The sequence below is a fragment of the Mauremys mutica genome, chromosome 1 (genome assembly GCF_020497125.1).
Source record: "Mauremys mutica isolate MM-2020 ecotype Southern chromosome 1, ASM2049712v1, whole genome shotgun sequence".
In the NCBI taxonomy this organism is placed as follows: domain Eukaryota; kingdom Metazoa; phylum Chordata; order Testudines; family Geoemydidae; genus Mauremys; species Mauremys mutica.
The window spans coordinates 162,815,806-162,835,598 of record NC_059072.1 but is presented as its reverse complement, the minus strand read 5'-3'; the positions used below and the strand labels follow the sequence as shown (position 1 = coordinate 162,835,598).

The window sequence follows — 19,793 nt, the reverse complement described above, 5'->3', positions numbered from 1 at the left end:
GGATCATTGAGATGAGGCTTAGGTAAAATCTGAACATTTAAACCAGTGACACTCAGACTGAGGCTCAGGAGCCAGTACTGGCTCTTGAATGTGTCTCCTGCAGCTGTTTGTAGCACAATATTAAATCACTGTGTGATTTAATTATTAACCAGTTTGTTATTAACCAATCAGGATGCTTTTACTATGTTATTAACCAATTGTAGTTGATAAAATAAATAATACTTGGTCAGTTATTTTGTTGTGAGAATAATATTTTATATGTGTAAATATATAAAAAACTAAATATGAATATGTAGTACTACGGTAAATGAAACAACGAATTCACGTTACTGTGGGTCTTTTGGGTAATGTTGCTTGCTAATTTGTCTCCTGAACTACTCAGGTCTGAGTATCACTGATTTAAAGGCTTATGTGGCCCCCTGAGTTGTTTGAGCTTTGTCTTGCACTAGTTAAGACTAAGGGACTTAAGGTTTGTCTACATGATGGATTTTTGCTACTCTGATGCATACCCACCCCTGCAAAGCCCCAGTGCTGATGCACTGCACTAGTGCTACACCACTGCAGATGATGTCTTTGGACCATACCCGTGCTAGTGTGTTTTGAATCTGTAACTACCAGTGGGTGCAGCACCCAGCTACTCAGTTACTAATTCCCTGATGGGAGCAAGGGTGGGATTAGGGCAAAAAGGAGTTGGGATTAGTGAAAACACACATCTGTCATGATTATACTGCCCTTCTGCCACCCTATGTCAGTCTTGATTACTTAGGATGAAAAAGTAAGAACGTTTGTGTATATGGAACATAATTAGTAAGAGATGGGTTGGATTTCAAAAGGAAATGGAAGGCCCTTAAGTGGAACTGCAAGTATTCCAAATTGGAACCAGCTACAAATTTATGAGAAATCCTTGTGCTTTCAATTGTAAATATTTACATTGCTGAGTTGCCTCAATAAGCTGCCAGATAAGATTCCTGAGGGAACTTTGTTTGTTTATTTTGTTTTAAATTTTAGCTAATCTGCCTTTGATTTATCTTGTGGGACTAAATTCTCACATTGCTCAGGCGTATGTGTTCCGTTGTACTATAGATCAGAGGGAGGAATGCAATATATACATGCATCATCTGTTAGCATGCAGCTGATTACAGTGACTGGAGTTTGACCCAATAGGGAATTTTAAAAAGTGAATGTAACGCTGATGAAGGATGCTGCATCGATAGCTGTGAGAACCGGGGTCCTTTGCTGATCCACATAACTGTCACAAGAGCTGTGCAAGCTTCCCCATACCATCCGGCCATTATGCTTCACCACAACTTTGGGTAAATGGGCCTTGTCCCTCCAAAGATCTGTGGCCTATCAGAGCAAGGACCACTCTATTGTAATCTGTATATAACCTTCCATTCTTGTTGAAAGTCTCTCAATAAGGATAAAAGGGGTAAAAAACAAGGGTCTACTACAGACCACCTAACCAGGAAGAAGTGGTTGAGGCTTTTTTTTTAAACAGCTAACAACATCATCCAAAGCACAGGACTTGGTGATGGGGGACTTCACCTACTCAGAAATCTGTTGGGAAAATAACACTAGGGCACAGATTATCCAATAAATTCTTGGAATGTATTGGAGACATTTTTTTATTTCAGAAGGTGGAGACAGCTACCAGGGGAGAGGCTCTTCTAGATTTGATTTTGACACATAGGAAGGAGCTGGTTAAGAATTTGAAAGTGGAAGGCAGCTTGGGTGAAAGTGATTACGAAATGATCAAGTTCATGATTCTAAGGAATGGTAGGAGGGAGAACAGCAAAATAAAGACAATGGATTTCAAGAAGGCAGACTTTAGCCAACTCAGGGAGTTGGTAGGAAAGATCCCATGGGAAGCAAGTCTAAGGGGAAAAACAATAGAAGACAGTTGGCAGTTTTTCAAAGAGACATTATTAAGGGCACAAGAGCAAACTGTCTCATTGCGTAGGAAAGATAGGAAGTGTGATGCACTCTATATGATTTTATAAAAATATGCTAATGAGTGTGAATATAATGTAAATAGAATATGCTTCATGCACAAGGTCTCTTGTAAGGTATCATTACAAAGCTTATAATCTACTGAGTGTGATCATCTTATTTGTATAAATGTATCACTCTTGTATTTAAAACTAAAAATATAAAATATAACTCTGAGGGCCTATTGTAATTATGTAAAGTGTGGGCCATTAATGATGGTTTGGAATCTTGATGACTCCCTTAACCAGGATAATTGTCTGTAGATGGCTCTGTTTCCCCTCTAAGTCTTCCTGTATATTTGTGCTGGCAAGTGGGTACAGGGCCGCCCGGGGAGGGGGGTAAGAGGGGCAATTTGCCCCAGGCCCCCATGAGAGTTTTTCAGGGCCCCTGGAGCGGGGTCCTTCACTCGCTCCAGGGGCCCCGGAAAACTCTCGCGGGGCCCGGGCCCCCGGAGCTTCTTCCGCTCCGGGTCGTCATCGGCAATTCGGTGGGAGGGGGTCCTTCCACTCTGGGACCTGCCGCTGAAGTGCCCCGAAGACCCGTGGCGAGGGGTCCTTCCAGCACTTCAGCGGCAGGTCCCGGGGTGATTCTTTGGCGGCAATTCGGCGGCAGGGGGTACTTTTGCCCTGGGAACCGCCACCGAAGTGCTGGGTCTTTGGCGGCAATTTGGCAGCGGGGGGCCCCTGCCGCTGAAGACTCCAGGCTCCCTGAATCCTCTGGGCGGCCCTGAGTGGGTAATAAAGTCTTACAGCGACATGTGATCATGTCACCTGAACTGGAATCCATCTTTAACCTGGTGCTTTTCCATTGAGAAGGAGGGAGTGGGAACCCAGAGAGAGACAAAGGATTTCCGCCTTATGCAAAAGACATGTAGGTGGGTGAAACAGAACAAAGGGGGCAGCCATCATGAGAAATCCCCTAGCTACCACCTGAGCTGGAACAAGGGCTGTACCAGGGGAAAGGATTGTGCCCAGACTAGGAAAGCATCCAGTCTGTGAAAGAAACCTATTGAAACATCTCTGAGTGTGAGATTTTATCTGTATTCAGTTTTATTACCGTATTAGGCTTAGATTTGCGTGTTTTATTTTATTTTACTTGGTAATTCACTTTGTTCTGTCTGTTACTACTTGGAACCACTTAAATCCTACTTTCTGTATTTAATAAAATCACTTTTTACTTATTAATTAACCCAGGTATGTATTAATACTGGGGGGCGGGGGAACAGCTGTGCATATCTCTTTATCAGTGTTATAGAGGGTGAACAATTTATGAGTTTACCCTGCATAAGCTTTATACAAGGTCAAACAGATTTATTTGGGGTTTAGATCTCATTGGGAGTTGGGCATCTTTCAGTTTAAGCCTACTGCTGTTAGGGCACGTGGTTCAGACCCTGGGTCTGTGTTGGAGCAGACTGGTTTATCTGGCTCAACAAGACAGGGTGCTGGAGTCCTAAGCTGCCAGGGCAGGAAAGCAGGGGCAGAAGTAGTCTTGGCACATCAATTGGCAGCCCCAAGTGGGTTTCTGTGATCCAACCTGTCACAGGAAATATGGCAAGAGACCACCCTGGCTTAACCAGGAGATCTTCAATGATCTAAATATCAAAAGAGAGTCCCACAAAAAGTGGAAACTAGGTCAAATTACAAAGGATAAATATAAACAAATAACACAAGTATGTAGGGACAAAATTAGAAAGCCAAGGTACAAAATGAGATCAAACTAGCTAGAGACATAAAGGGTAACAAGAAAACAGTCTACAAATACATTAGAAGCAAGAGGAAGACCAAGGACAGGGTAGGCCCATTACTCAATGGGTTGGGGGAGAAATAATAACAGAAAATGTAGAAATAGCAGAGGTGCTTAATGACTTCTTTGTTTGTTTTCACCAAGAAGGTTGGTGGTGACTGGACATGTAATGTAGTGAATGCCAGTTAAAATGAGGTAGGATCAGAAGAGGCTAAAATAGGGAAAGAACAAATTAAAAATTACTTGGACAAATTAGATTATCTTCAAGTAACCAGGGAATAATGAAATGCATGCTAGGGTATGTCTACACTACCCGCTGGATCGGCAGGCAGCGATCGATCCAGCGGGGATTGATTTATTGTGTCTAGTCTAGATGTGATAAATTGACCCCTGAGCGCTCTCCAGTTCACTCCTGTACTCCAGCACCAGGAGAGGTGTAGGCAGAGTCAATGGGGGAGAAGTAGCAGTCGACTCACTGCGGTGAAGACACCACGGTAAGTCGATCTAAGTACATTGACTTTAGCTACGTTATTCACATAGCTGAAGTTGCGTAACTTAGATCGATTCCCCCGCACCCCACCCCAGTGTAGAGCAGGACCTAGAATACTCAAGGAGCTCACTGAGGAGATATCTGAGCCTTTAGCGATTATCTTTGAAAAGTCATGTGTAGTGAGGCGGTGTGGTTCCCCGCCACCCCGGAGAGGCACCAGCCCTTCTGGACACCATAGTGGGTGGAGCTAGGAAGCTCTGAGCCTGCCCCTCAGAGGGTCAGGCGGTGCCCCGGAAGTATAAAGGCTCGACCTCAGAACGCACCTGGAAGACAGACACCAGGGAGGCCAGACGCCTCCAGCCTAGCCCGTGACTGGGAAGCCCCTGCAGCCTGCGGTGCACCCAAGGACTGGCCCAACCTGCCCTGCGCCCACCACCCAGAGGAGTTGCTGGGCCTGCCCCCGCCAGCTACCAGGAGGAGTTGCCAGGCCTGCCTCTCGCCAGCTACCAGGAGGAACCCATGGTGCTGGACTCCCTGGAGGACACCACCCCAACCCAGGTACCACAAGAGGGGAGTCTGGAAGTAGCCCGGGAGCAGCCAACCCTAGTCTGGCTGCAGCACTGCCAGAGCCCATGTCAGTGTGTTGTGGCCAGGATCCCCACTGACTAAGCAGCAGGTCTTCTGCCGCTGCTAGGACCTCGGGCTGGGACGCAGTGGAGTGGGAGGGCCTGTGTCCCCCCTGCCACCCAACTCGTGGGTGTCAGTCTCCCCCTCTCTCAAACCCTTTGGAGGCTTGGGCCTACAGTTTAAACTGATACTGCTCAGCCCCTGCCTGAGGGCCTGAGTGCCTGACCCATTGTTGCCCCACCCTGGCCTAGGGCCCAGGCAGACTGTGCTTATTTCTGCTTCCACCAGGGCTGCTGAGGGAGACTCCTGCAGCCGGACTAATTCCCTCCCCCACCCCCGAGACACAAACAATGTGTAGTGAGGCGGTGTGGTTCCCCCCTGCTCCGGAGAGGGACGAGCCCTAACTAACCTCTCTACATCGTGGAAGACAGGAGAGATTCCAGAAGCCTGGAAAAGGGCAAATATAGTGCCCGTTTATAGAAAGGGAAATAAGGACAACCCAGGGAATTACAGACCAGTCAGCTTAACTTCTGTACCCAGAAAGATAATGAAGCAAATAATTAAGCAATCAATTTACAAACATCTGGAAGATAAGGTGATAAGTAACAGTCAGCATGGATTTGTCAAAAACAAATTATGTCAAACCAACCTGATAGCTTTCTTTGACAGGGTAACAAGTCTTGCGGGGGGAAGTGGTAGATGTGGTATATCTTGACTTTAGTAAAGCTTTTGATACTGTCTTGCATGACCTTTTCATAAACAAACTAGGGAAATGCAGCCTAGATGGAGCTAATGTAAGGTGGGTGCAAAACTGGTTGGAAAACCGTTCACAGAGAGTAATCAGTGGTTCACAATCATGTTGGAAGGGCATAACTAGTGGGGCCACAGGGATCAGTTCTGGGTTCGGTTCTGTTCAATATCTTCTTCAATGATTTAGATAATGGCATAGAGAGGACACTTATAAAGTTTGCGGACGATACCAAGCTGGGAGGGGTTTCAAGTGCTTTGGATGATAGGATTATAATTCAAAATGATCTGGACAAACTGTAGAAATGGTCTGAAGTAAATAGGCTGAAATTCAATAAGGACGAATGCAAAGTACTCCACTTAGGAAGGAAGAATCAGTTGTACACATACAAAATGGGAAATGACTGCCTAGGAAGGAGTACTGCAGAAAGGGATCTGGGGGTAATAGTGGATCACAAGCTAAATATGAGTCAATAGTATAACGCTATTGCAAAAAAAGCAAACATCATTCTGGGATGTATTAGCAGGAGTGTTTAAGCAAGACACGAGAAGTAATTCTTCCGCTCTACTCTGCGCTGATTAGGCCTCAACTGGAGTATTGTGTCCAGTTCTGGGTGCCACATTTCAGGAAGGATCTGGACAAATTGGAGAGAGTCTAGAGAAGAGTAACAAAAATGATTAAAGGTCTAGAAAACATGACCTATGAGTGAAGTTTTAAAAAACTGGGTTTGTTTAGTCTGGAAAAGAGAAGACAGAAGGGGACACGATAACAGTTTTCAAGTATGTAAAAGGTTGTTACAAGGAGGAGGAAGAAAAATTGCTTTTTTTAACCTCTGAGGATAAGACAAGAAGCAATGGGCTTAAATTGCAGCAAGGGAGGTTTAGGTTGGACATTAGGAAAAACTTCCTAACTGTCAGGGTGGTTAAGCACTGAAATAAATTGCTTAGGGAGGTTGTGGAGTCATTGGAGATTTTTAAGAGCAGATTAGACGAACACCTGTCAGTGATGATCTAGGTAATACTTAGTCCTGCCATGATTGCAGGGGACTGGACTAGATGACGTCGCGAGGTCTCTTCCAGTTCTGTGATTCTATGATTCTCTTTAGCTGGTATATTTCTGATAGCCAATTGGCCAATCCTGCTAAAACTCATGGGCCGGACTCTGATCTCAGTTACACAACTTTAAGTCCATAGTAACTGGATCGCCTTAATTCCTTTCCCATCTCTGAGCCTCAGTTTCTCCACCTGTAAAATGAGGATAATGACACTCATCCACCTTGGCTTTAAGATCTACAGATGAAAAGGGCTACACAGAAGCTATTATTATCACTGTCTTTGACTTCAGTAGAGTTACTTCAGGTTGGTACTTGTGTATCTAATCAGATCCCAGATATCTGGGGTGAAATTCTGGCCTCACTGGAGTCAGTGGGAATTTTACCATTGACTTCAATGGAGCCAGAGTTTCATCCTTGGACTCTAAGGGGTGTTGCATTTAAAATGGTACCTATATCCAAGACCTTGCTCTTCAACCATTAGAATTAAGAACTTGGAATTTTCAAAAGCATCTGAGGGCATTAGAAGCACAAATCCCACTGACTTTCAATGGGACTTTTGCCTCTAACTCCCTTAGGTGCTTTTGAAAACCCTGCCTTTGGCCAACACTATTCCTCAAATGACACGTGGGAGATAGAGGGCTAAGAACACCAACTCACTTTGCATAGGCCACCAAGCAGCTACCAAATGGTAATTACCGGTATGTTCTACCTCTCCCTCCTCCCTTGTGTCGGTTGTGTCTATTTAGATTGTAAGCACTTTGGGGCAGGGACTGTCTGATTCTCTGTGTTAGCACAGTAGGGCCCCATTCTGGGCTGGTCCCTAGCATTACCGCAATAAACATGATTAACAATAATAATAAAGTAGCCAACAACCTTCAATCAGTTCCAGTCAATGGGTGACTTTAAGCCACAAGGTAGGGGTGATGAGCCCCATCTCCTGTTACCAGTCCCTTTAAGCCATGCATTCAGTCTGCTGAAGGGTAGCTCTTAAAAACCCCAGACCACCTTGCTTCTCCACAACAAAACTTCACATAATTAAAAAACAGATATCAGTAAAGTAATAGCAAAAGCTCCCAGGAGGAATCTATTTGCGTAGCCCATCTAAGGGCTGATGACAACCCAAAAGGAAAAAAAAGTTTTCTCTAGTCTGGCAAAACAATTTTCATAAGAACAGCTGCTATTTGCAAATCTTACATTTGGTCTACTGTCCTGCAGAGGTAAGAATTGGACAGCATGTTTACTATGATTTCATAGTCCTCTGGCTGGGCTGCCAAAGTAAGCATGTTTTGGATGGAAATCTGTATTAAAAAAAAAAAAAAAGCTTGGCAGCAAAATCAGGCTTCACATTCACCTCCTACCTGACTTGGTTTCTTTTAATCCCTTGCCATGATACAGGGGAATACGATCCTCTACCATTAAAAGAAATTAAGCACCGTCCGATATGTGACTTGAGTTTTGCTCCCTTAATGGGATGACCGAGGCTAATGGAATCAGGTTGTAAATTGAAAGGCGACAATGGAAAATGTTGCAAATGTTCTCTCTTCCCTTCAGCCCCGATATGGCTGGTGTCCATTTCTTGATTATTTTTTTGTGTGGGGGAGGGAAGGGGGCAAAAGGGGAAGAGATTTGTTTCTGGATTGCTCTTTAAGAACTCTTCCTATTCCCATTTATCGTCTTTATTGCAGCTTCTTAGAGCTAATATCTTGGCCTGTCTCCTCCTCCTCAAATAGAAGATCTGTCAGTGATTTTGTGGTTTTCCCATTCCAAGGTACACGATGAAGCTTTTTATAAGACAAAATAATATTTTGCTGTAACTGGAGCCATATAATTGAAGACCGTAATGTAGCAAACACTGACTTCCTACAACAGAGTCAGTATGTTGCTTTATTTCTGTTTTGAAGAGCCTTTGCATGCTCATTGCATACACGTGGCAGTGCTTGTAGATTTTCAGCCTTGAGAATGTTAGCAGCTCAACCTAATTTACCTCATTAGCATCAGCATGTGAGCTCATCTTCCATGCTAAAGCAGGGCTGGACTTCATCAGCATTTGAATGGGAGACCTTGAAAGAAAACCCAGTGTGCTGCAGAAAGTGCTGTTGTTTAATAGATGCTACATTTCTCTCACGTCAGCACAATGCTGGGGCATTAGTTCTGTTGCTGGAAGTGACGTCTTTCATCAAATATTAATGGACATAAAACCTACACCTCTTACAGGTATTATGCCATTCTTTGTAAGGATGTTCTCTCTAGTTTCCTGCCTCAATTCAAACACAGGGTTAATGGCATCTTGCTCAGCCAAATTCCACCCCCCAATTTTGATTTGATGTTACTGTTCTTCACTTTCTGTCGTAAAACGGTTGAATTGCTGAGCTGTTTCGTACAGCTGTTGTATTCAGCCTCAGAGATGGCTGCATTGTAGTAATGGTTGAGATACTTCTTGTATCTGCAGCAGTTTGTAAACGCCTTTGGAATCCTCTAGGATGAAACCCGCTGTATAAATGTAGACTGTAGTATTTTCATTTTAAAGTTAAAGCCAATTTACAAAAGAAAGCATACTCTTTAAGGAGACCTGCAAAGGATTTTCTTCTTTAAATTGTGCTCATATCTTTTTTTCTGCTTCTTTCTGGTTTATAAAGAAGGCTAAAGGTTTTTTGAGAGGAGCGATGGGAAGAGGAGGAGTTACACTTTTTCTCAATTTTTTTGTACATTTGAACAGTACAGTTTCAAATGTGATCGTCCCTGGTTTCCCTGGAGGCCATTCTGGGTTCTAGTCCTGGCTATACCTCAGATTCTCTGGCCTGGTCTACGCTACGAGTTTATCTCGAATTTAGCAGCGTTAAATCGAATTAACCCTGCACCTGTCCACACAACGAAGCCCTTTACTTCGATATAAAGGGCCCTTAAAATCGATTTCTATACTCCTCCCCAACGAGGGGAGTAGCGCTGAAATCGACATTGCCATTTCGAATTAGCGTTAGTGTGGCCACAATTTGACGGTATTGGCCTCTGGGAGCTATCCCACAGTGCACCATTGTGACTGCTCTGGACAGCAATCTGAACTTGGATGCACTGGCCAGGTAGACAGGAAAAGCCCCGTGAACTTTTGAATTTTATTTCCTCTTTGCCCAGCATGGAGCGCTGATCAGCACAGGTGACCATGCAGTCTCAGAATCAAAAAAGAGCTCCAGCATGGACTGTACGGGAGATACTGAATCTGATCTCTGTATGGGGAGATGAATCTCTTCTATCAGAATTCCATTCCAAAAGACAAAATGCCAAAACATTTGAAAAAATCTCCAAGGCCATGATGGACAGAGGCCACAACAGGGACTCAACACAGTCCTGCGTGAAACTTAAGGAGCTGAGACAAGCATACCAGAAAGCCAAAGAATCAAAAGGACGCTCACGGAGGGAGGGGCGACGGACGACTGTAGCTATCCCACAGTTCCCGCACTCTCCGGAAGCCATCTGAATTCTTGGCTGAGCTCCCAAAGCCTGAAGGGTCAAAAACATTGTCACGGGTGGTTCAGGGTATATGTCGTCATTCCCTCCCTCCTCTCCCCCGCCTGGTGAAAGCAAAGGGAAAAAATCGTTTCTCGCCTTTTTTCAATGTCACCATATGTCTACTAGATGCTGCTGGCAGACGCGGTGCTGCAGTGCTACACAGCAGCATCCCCTTGCCTTGCCTTGCCTTGCGGACAGCAGACGGTACAGTATGACTGATATCCATCATCGTTGTCCCGTGGGTGCTCCTGGCTGGCCTCGGTGAGGTTGGCCAGGGGCGCCTGGGCAAAAATGGGAATGACTCCAGGTCATTCTCTTCTTTAAGTTTTGTCTAATGGAGATTCAGTCCTGCCTGGAATATCATGGCAGCTGGAGCTTCTGCCTCAGGCTGCTCTCCCAGTCAGCAGCACTGCGCAGTCGTGCCTACCCCAGCCTACTCCTTGCTACCAGGGCTCACAATCAGATACTTAGACCTCTACATTTTGCTGCAAATAAAAAAATTAAGCTGCCGTTTAGAACTGTCCCCAACATACATATCCTGGGACATTTTGTATTTTACCAGTGTCAACCAAAGGCCCACACACAAATGGAGATTCAGTCCTGCCTGTGCTTCTATCCTAGTGCTTGTCACAGATTCCCATTTTCAGCTGTAGGCTGAGGAAGTGTAGAATGGTGGCTCACTTGATCTTAGCCAAAAGCCAACCGCCCTCCTCTTCCCCCTTTGATCTCTGCTTGCTGAGGCAATAAAGTCAGTGTTATTTCTTATTCATGCATTCTTTATTACTTCATCACACAAATGGGGGGATAACTGCCACTGTCGTCCAGGAGGGGTGGGGGAGGAGGGAAGCAATGGGTGGGGTTGTTGCAGGGGCACCCACAAGAATAGCATGCAGCTCATCATTTCTGCGGGATGCCTGGGGCTCTGACCCGGAGCGGCCGTGTGCCTCTTTGGTTCTTTATGTATCAGAGGGGTAGCCGTGTTAGTCTGGTTCTGTAAAAGCAGTAAAGAATCCTGTGGCACCTTATAGACTAACAGATGTTTTGCAAAACATCTGTTAGTCTATAAGGTGCCAAAGGATTCTTTTCTGGTTCTTTAGTAGGCTTGCCTGATAGTCTAGGCAGGACTGACTCTCCATTAGACAAAACTTAAAGAAGAGAATGACCTGGGGAGTCATTCCCATTTTTGTTCAGGCGCCCCCGACAAACCTCACCGAGGCCAGCCAGGAGCACCCATGACAGCAGCAGACAGTACAGTATGACTGGTAACAGTCTTTGCTAACTCGTTGCAAAAAGCAAGGGGATGCTGCCGTGTAGCACTGCAGTACCGTGTCTGTCAGCAGCATCCAGTACACATACGGTGACAGTGAAAAAAGGCTGAATGGGCTCCATGGTTGCCATGCTATGGCATCTGCCTGGGCAATCCAGGGAAAAGGGCATGAAATGATTTTCTGCTGTTGCTTTCACGGAGGGAGGATTGACTGACGACATTTACCCATAACCACCTGCGACAAATTTTTGGCCCCATCAGGCATTGGGATCTCAACCCAAAATTCCAATGGGCGGGGGAGACTGCGGGCACTATGGGATAGCTATGGGATAGCTACCCACAGTGCAACGCTCCAGAAGTCGACGCTAGCCTCGGTACATGGATGCACACCGCCAAATTAATGTGCTTAGTGTGGCCGCGTGCACTCGACTTTATACAATCTGTTTCCAAAAATCGATTTCTGTAAAATCGGAATAATCCCATAGTGTAGATATACCCTCTATGTGAGTTTGCACAAATCATTCAACCACCCTCTGCTTCATTTTTCCCCATCTGTAAAATAGGGTGAATGCATTCCTGCTTCACAAGGGGATAGTGAGGCTAAAAGTGTTGCTGTTGGTGAAATGTTTTGAGATCTTTCAATAGGAAGTGTTATTGAAAGGCAAAAGAGTAGTATTCTTGAGTGGGTAGAAACGGGAGAGGTGGAAGACCACTAGGGAGTAATGTGAGAGGAGACTTAGGGTGTATAGTTGTAGTGCAGGCATGGGGTTGTTAGGGGGCCATGGTTTTCATGGTCATGAGGTGGCAGTGAATTGGAGGAGTGGGTCAGGGAAACCTCATCCCCTGGTAGGTAGAGTTTCTTTGTGCTGAGGAATCTTTCCCTGTGTTTTGTGGGGATTTCTCAAAACAGAGAAAACCCACCCATTACGGACTGAGATTTCCATGGCCCAACCTATAAAATGCAGGGCCAGCTTGAAGTCCCGTTGGTCAGCCAGCCTCCCCAGGCCTATTTGACTGAGGAAAGGATGTGGTAGGCAGGGGCGGCTCCAGGCCCCAGCAAACCAAGCGCGTGCTTGGGGTGGCAAGCAGCAGGGGGCGCTCTGCCGGCGCCGCGAGGGCGGCAGGCAGGCTGCCTTCAGCGGCTTGCCTGCAGAGGGTCCGCTGGTCCCGCGGCTTCGGGGGACCGTGCCTGCAGGAGGTCCCCCAAAGCCACGGGACCAGCGGACCCTCCGCAGGCAAGCCACCGAAGGCAGCCTGCCTGCCGTGCTTGGGGCGGCAAAATGCCTAGAGCCGCCCCGATGGTAGGTTTTCCCTTCAAGATTTTGGTGACTGCCCCTATGAAACTGATGGGCAGTGACCCCATTGGCATCTCCAGAAAAAAGGAAGAATGGGCTCATGGACAACCCCCTGAAGATGACTGGAAAGGAGAGAGAATAACTACCACAATTCCCAAGAAGACTCCAATTTTGTGTCATGTAGAACCTAATGTGGCAGTTATGGGAGGGTTATTAGCCCATGAGACATGCAAGGGGAGCAGGGGAGTCTGGTTATTGGATGTATTTCATTAGAGTGACTTGATTTTTGTCCTTTCTCCTTAACATTGGCCTAGCACCCTCTTATGAGGTAACGAAACACCCCAGTTGTCTCCGGGGAGACATGGGTTTCGGACAGAGAGGTTGGGAGGGTAGGCCACAAGATGATCCCTTAAGAAGTGGAGCATAATGTGAGAAAATCTGAGAGCCACTGAATGTCAGCAGTCCTGATGGAGGGTGTCTGGGAAGCTATAATGCAGTCTCCTTCCACAGCATGACTTTGACTCTGTCTGCTTTGGCCATGGTGTGAGGTTGAAGCGCCACCTAGCACCTCTTGCTAGATCTTAGCCTATGGTGATGAACAGCTATTTTCACCTGGGAGGGTTGGAAAGCTCTCTATTCCCAGCCCGCATCAGATACAAGTAAGAGAATAAAATGTAAAAAAACATGCCTACAAGCCCACCTGTTAGGGAGGTGGGGAGGAAAAACTTTGACGCTGCCTTTAGACATCAGAATGAAGCCTATCCATTCTCCTCTTCCCCGTTCCCCTTTAGTCCTGCCCTTGCAGGCAACTCTTTGCAGCTAAATAGCAGCAGCAAAGCTGTGAACTCTCTTTTCCTCCACCTTGCTTATCTCAGTCAGGTGCTAATTTGAAGGCTGCTGAATTTCAGCAGGCTGAAAACTAGGAGAAATAAGGCTAAAAGGTGACATAGAAAGAACAAGAATCTTGGTAAATTTAAATAATGTGATACAAATACTTTAAAAGCAGCCTCTGATACAAATTTCCTTAAAAAAAAAAACAGTTCAAAGAAACCAGCTGCACTCAACTCCCAGGAGGTAAAACTTGCTCTGGTTTATTCTCATATGGTCAGACACTGCTGTTGCACCTGTGCAAAGCCATTAACTTCAGGGAGTAAGTGCAAGGTTTAACTGAAAGCAGCATTCAGCGTATAGCGTGCATGCAGGATTTTGTTTCAAGTCTCTTGCTAATGTGCCCCCTCTTGTTCAGTCAGGGCTAACTTGCTTGTAATCAGTCACCGGGGATTATATATACACACACACTGAGAGGACTAGATGCACAAGCAGGCTGTGGGACTCCCTGACCTAAGCATTCTGGTGCTGTGGGACGAGTGGCTTTTTTGCAAGTCTACGTAACCTAGAGCCAGAAAGAGTGAAAAAAAGCAGACTGTTTAATAGTGGCAAGAGACTGGGCCTGGAAAAAATTAAACTGACCTAGTGAAGCACATGAAGGTGTACAAATAACTCCAGAAAGGCCTAACAAAACTAGGTAACTGGGCAACAGGCTGGCAGATGGAATGCAATATAGACACATGCAAGGTAGTGTACACTGAAAGAGGCATCTGCTATACACTGCTGGGCTCTGATCTACAACAGCTGTAGTTTCAAGGGGGGGAAATTGGTCTTGTTGACAATGCAGTGAGGGTGACTGTTCAACACCCAGGGGTGGGCAAAAAGGGAATGAATCTCTGGCTATATTAAGACAGCAACAGTGATCATTATGACAATACTTCTATGATGACTGAGACTTTCAAAGAAACCAAGAGGAGTTTGGTGGCCATGTCCCATTGCAATCCATTGGGAGTTGGGTGCTAAACTCCTTTAGGTTCCTGGGAAATTCCAAGCCAAGGTACTTCCTGACCATGAATTCAGTGTCCAGCTCTGTCCATCTCCACGCAAAAAGGACACATCAGAAATGGAGAAGGGCAAAAGGTGTGTTTAGGAGATTGAGTAGTGGGGTAGTTCTTCCATAGGAGGAAAGGTTTGTGTCTAGGGCTATTTACAGCAGCTTGGAAAGGAGACCAATAGAGAGCCATGTTTCTCTCAACCAAGAGGGTCACAAAAGGCTATTGGGGGATCATGAGATGTTGAAAATTGTATTACAGTCTAAAGCAAAGAAAATTTTACCCCCCATCCCCATGGCCTGCACATCCCTACCTTTCAAGGTCAGGTGGCCTCTGTCAACCTCTCAATAAGTACACACAAACAGATCATACAGGCTTAGCATGAATACATTTTTTTTACTCTTACTGTTATAGTAAAGTAAGAAGGTCATGAAATTTTTTGACTTCAAATAAGGGCTCACTCACCCAATAAGATTGAGAAACACTGGTAGAGAAGACAACTGCCTTGTCCTATTTACCTCTGTCCATAACACATGGACAAGTGGCCCTTTGATGAAATTAAAATATAATATGTTTGAAATGGATAAACTCATTTTATATGAAGTAAATTAACCTTGTGCTGCAACTATACTTAGACAAATTAGCTTAATAAGATTCAATGGAAGGTTTCAGCATATAATAGAAACCACCCTCTGCAATTAACATTAGCTAAAATAAATATTACAATGGCCAGCAAGCCTTATGCTTCAAGACAAACCGAGTACCAGCTGAGGTCAGGAAGAAATTACCCTGGCTTGGTCCATTATTGCACAATCCCAGTAGACGCATTATCAGTGTTTTGCTTCTTTTCCTGAAACATTTGGCATTGGCCATTGTTAGAAACAGATTAATGGATGGCTGGACCATTATGCTATTGCAGTATGTTAATGCCTGTGCTCCCTGAAGGAGGAGATTCCACCAGGGGAAGACTCATGAGAATAACTTGTAACTTAGTACAGACTATAGAAAACATTTTGTGTTCAATGGGGGACTTGACAAGTTATTCAGCAGGTCTGTGAACCAGCCTCCTACACAATGGACCTCGTCAATAGAGAGTGTGTCTTCCCAGGATTGGGAGGATAAGGAGATACTCAGCTGATCTCCCATTCCAGCTGATCTATCATCTAGTAACCAATGCCCTTATTATTACAGTAGACTTGGTCAGTGGGTGTTTCCCTCCTCCTCCCCCTCCCAAAGTGACACACAACTAATGCCCAAAAGTGAATGTCAGATGTTTGGATTGCTGAAGTCAGGACAGCCAGTGGGGACCTGTGAGCACAAGAGCTGTTCATGGTGAAACCAATGGCAGCAGGTCACTCTGTCCTTCACAGTGCTAATTCCCAGGATGGGGATAAGGGGCGACAAAAAGGGAAAGAGGAAACGAGGAATTGATCAGCAGGCAGATATGTTTGGAGGCACCCAGTGGCTATGCAGATCTTTGCTTCCCAGAATCCTTGCTTCCCATGAAGAAAGTGTTTGGTGATGGAGATCCTCTTCTGGAAGGAATCCAGTATCATCAATCTTCCCTGCAACCTGTTCCCCTTCTTCACACAGGTGGTGAGTCAGGCCCAGCTGGATTCTCACGTTGCTGACTGGCGCCCTGGTGGGAGGTCTTCACTCACTGTTACTTCATACACTGTGTTGTAGATCACGTTTTCCTTCTGCACGTAGCTGGCGTAGGGCTCCAACTCCTGCTGCTCATTACTGTCCTAGTAAATCAAAGGCCATAACCGTGAGCACTGGGACTGGATTCATTTGGAAATAAAGTTCTTTCTGGACTCTTAAAGTCTGAACTGAGCAATGACATGTTTCCCCTCCCCTAAATGTAAGAAGCACAGGGAGCAGGGCTCCACGGGTATCTGAATGATCACAGGCTGATGCTATGGAAACAGCTGATGGCAGCTTTGCCTTACAGATAGAGCCATCAAGGGCAGCATGGTCTAGTGCCTAGCACAGTGGAGTGGGGCTCAGAACTGGGCTCAATGCCTGGTTCTGTCACTGACCTGCTGAGTGAACTGGAGACGTTTACTTCACCTCTGTTTTCTCATCAATGCTCTGTCTCTCTTACCTATTTGGACTATAAGATCTTTGGGGACGGCCTCTCACTTTCTTTGTACAATGCTGAGCAAAATGGGGCCCTGATCTCAGTTGGTGCCTAGAGGTTCTATTGCAGGCAAGTAACAAATAATAAACCAGGCTAAAGCTGCAAAATAAGGTTAAGTTCCAATCTATGCTAATGAGGATTCATGATGTGGCAGCAAAAACAATCAATCGTATTTAGGCCCCTAAATGCCCAAACGCCTTTTGAAAATGAGACTTGGGCTCCTCGATCAGTTAGATGTTGCACCGCGAGGGCAGAAATGCCTCAATACCTTTAAAATTCTGGGCCTAAGTGACTTGCTCAAAGTCACCACAGGAAGTGTGTGGTAGACAAACTAATTGACCTTAGCTCACTCGAGCCTGTGGCTAGCACTCTAACCACTGACCTGTCTTCCCTCTCCTGTCCTTAGTCAGCTCACCTGTACTGGAACATGATTTGATCACATCAGAGCTAACTATTGTTAAAGTGTGGGTCTGACTCTCATTTTCGCTAAGGACTCTTTACCCTGCTCTGGCCATAACGGCGCCTTAACGGGTATGTACATTACAGATCTCGCCATTCAGAACTTTGTGCCTTTTTCAGATTCACAGTCCATTTTGTTACATGACAACTTTTCTTCTGTATATTTTTTAAAAAGTTGCTTCTCATTTAGAGCAATAAGAAAAACGTTCAAAACAATCCCCTTCCCCAGCCACTTTGCTGTAAAACCACTAGGTGTATCACAGCCATACTCAGCCCAGCTTTTCCTGGCATGATCAGGGGGAATTGTCAGAGCTGCTGCTTTTTGAATCACAAGAACGCTAGTTTGAGTCTTGACTGTGGCAGTGCGCTACAGGCACATGTTACAAGTCTGAATCTTGGTATTCGGAGTGCAGATCAATTCTGTCCTGCTTTGTGTCAAGTGACAGTTTGTGGAACACAATTGCACCTGCAGAAAGCAGGGAGAGACAAAATCTGACAGGTTCCCTTCATATATAAAACTTTTCTGAGTTACTTTTGGAGCACATCTCAAATTTAGTGACATCTTGACTTACACCATCTTTCTTACCTGCACATTGTGTGTAGGAGCAGTCTCAGGGATTTTGGACTTATACCAAATTCTGTGGAAGGGAAAAGGGAAAAAAAGACAGAAAAAGAAATATAACAAATTCTACCTTCAGTGTTAAGTTGGACCACTGAGACCACACATCTTGGAGCAGGAAGGCCCTGCTATTGAGAGGAGTCTATAGTCCACAACTAATTAACCCCTTCTTCCTCAAGTCATCAAGAAGGAGGCAAAATGTCATGTCTCAAATCCTTCACTGGGTGGCTCTTGACTGGGGGTTCTCAAACTGGGTGTTGTGACCCCTTGGGGTTGTGAAGTTATTATGTGGGGGGTCGTGAGCTATCAGCCTCCACCCCTAAACCCTGCTTCACCTCCAGCATTTATAATAAATATAAAAAATAATACAATGCTCCCTGCTGTTTTGCCCTGGAACTGCATCCCTCTGACTCATTTAAGCAAAGTCTGATGGAACTGAAGTGCAGCTCCAGCCAGCAGCGTCCCTCACACAACAAAGGAATAAAGATTCTGCTGCTTGATTCAGCTTTATTAACCTTCTGACAGGACAGTCCTGCTCCATCCTCCAGAGCTGGGTGACATCTGTTTGGTAGGGAAACTGATCCCCCAAGGTGCTGGCTCAAAGAAGCAGATTGAGAGATTCTGTAGTATGTAGAAAACAACTTTTGCTTTGCCAGCTCTCCGTACTGACAGGAAGCTTCCTTGGACACAGGAGGAGGCATCTTGTGTCCCATTGCCACCTCCTCCACCAGTGTATCATTCACTTAGATACATTGTGTCTCTTTGTGCCACATCAGGCCACATCTTGTGTGACTGTGACAGAATCAGAGATGCTTGGATGTCATCTGATCTGATATCAAACAACACCTAAAGTTTCCTCTCAGCTCTAGACAAACTGATTCCTTAGTGATATATCATACATACCTGCCACGGTGGAGCTTACAGAGGAAAATTAAAGCCAGAATGAAGAGGATGCCCAGGAGACCAGCACAGATGGCGAAATACTGAAGAAACATGTCTAATAAGAGAGAATCATGATTTTCTAAATAGGGAGAATCACCATTTCAGTTATTTCCTCACTGATCAATTCCTTTATTGTGTCCACCTGAGGATCACAAGATGCTTTAAACATTAATTATACCTCACAGCCTGCCTGTAAAATAAATAGTATCCCCACTTGACTGCAGGGCCGGCTCCAGGCACCAGCTAAAGAATCAGGTGCTTGGGGCGGCCAATACCAAGGGATGGCATCTCTGGCTGCTATTGGGGCAGCACGTCCGGATCTTTGGTGGCAATTCGGCGGCGAGTCCCTCAGTCCCTCTCAGAGCGAAGGACCTGCCGCCAAATTGCTGCCGAAGAGTGGAATGGTGTGATGGCGCTGCCACAGCTTTTTTTTTTTTTTTTTTTTCTGCTTGGGGTGGCAGAAAACCTGGAGCTGGCCCTGCTTGACTGAAGGGGAAACTGAGGCAAAGAGGTTAAATAGCTTGTCCAAGGTCATGCCTGGAGATTTCAATCTAGAAACGGAACCCATCTCTCTCAATGGCCAATCAGGCACTATAACTACTAGATCATGTTGTTCTGAAGGACTCTGCATATCTCACCATTCAAGTTATCTCCTATATGACCTCAGAGCAAAATAAATAAAACAGTCCAGATAACAGCCATTTACCATTCAGATTATGAGACTGTTACCTGTTTTCAGGTGTCCAGACACTAGAATGTGCTCTCCTTCCCGCCTCCTTTCACAATCCCGGTGGCAGGATTCGTATTTGCATCCCAATAAATTTTATTTATGCTTCTCTTGCAGTTGAACGTCTTGTCCATACAAGCGACAGTTGTGACTTAGGTCCCATCAATGCCTTCCCGCTCCCAATACAAAACCACAGCCCTGGCCTAGAGGGAGCACCTCCAGGGAGGGAGTAGGATAGATGAGTCTTCATGGCCCAAGTCATGATATCACTTATGTCACTGACTCTTGATCACTACCAAGCTGGGC

The 19,793-nt window shown here is 45.4% G+C and overlaps 1 protein-coding gene across 3 annotated transcripts in view; it reads right to left on the bottom strand.

Moving 5' to 3' along the window:
* Positions 1–14,973: 14,973 nt before the first annotated feature.
* Positions 14,974–19,793, bottom strand: part of LOC123361638 (cell surface glycoprotein CD200 receptor 1-A-like) — a 29,183-nt gene continuing 24,363 nt past the window's right edge. The window contains exons 5-7 of one of the 3 annotated variants that reach the window (XM_045001676.1): positions 18,722–18,815; positions 17,786–17,837; positions 14,974–16,345 (exon numbers count right to left, since the gene is read on the bottom strand). In XM_045001676.1, coding sequence (XP_044857611.1) covers positions 16,217–16,345; positions 17,786–17,837; positions 18,722–18,815 — 275 coding nt within the window. In that variant the 3' untranslated portion in view covers positions 14,974–16,216. Of the gene's footprint in view, positions 16,346–17,552; positions 17,666–17,785; positions 17,838–18,721; positions 18,816–19,793 lie in introns of those variants that run through there. The other 2 variants (XM_045001679.1, XM_045001677.1) reach the window with 2 other exon arrangements.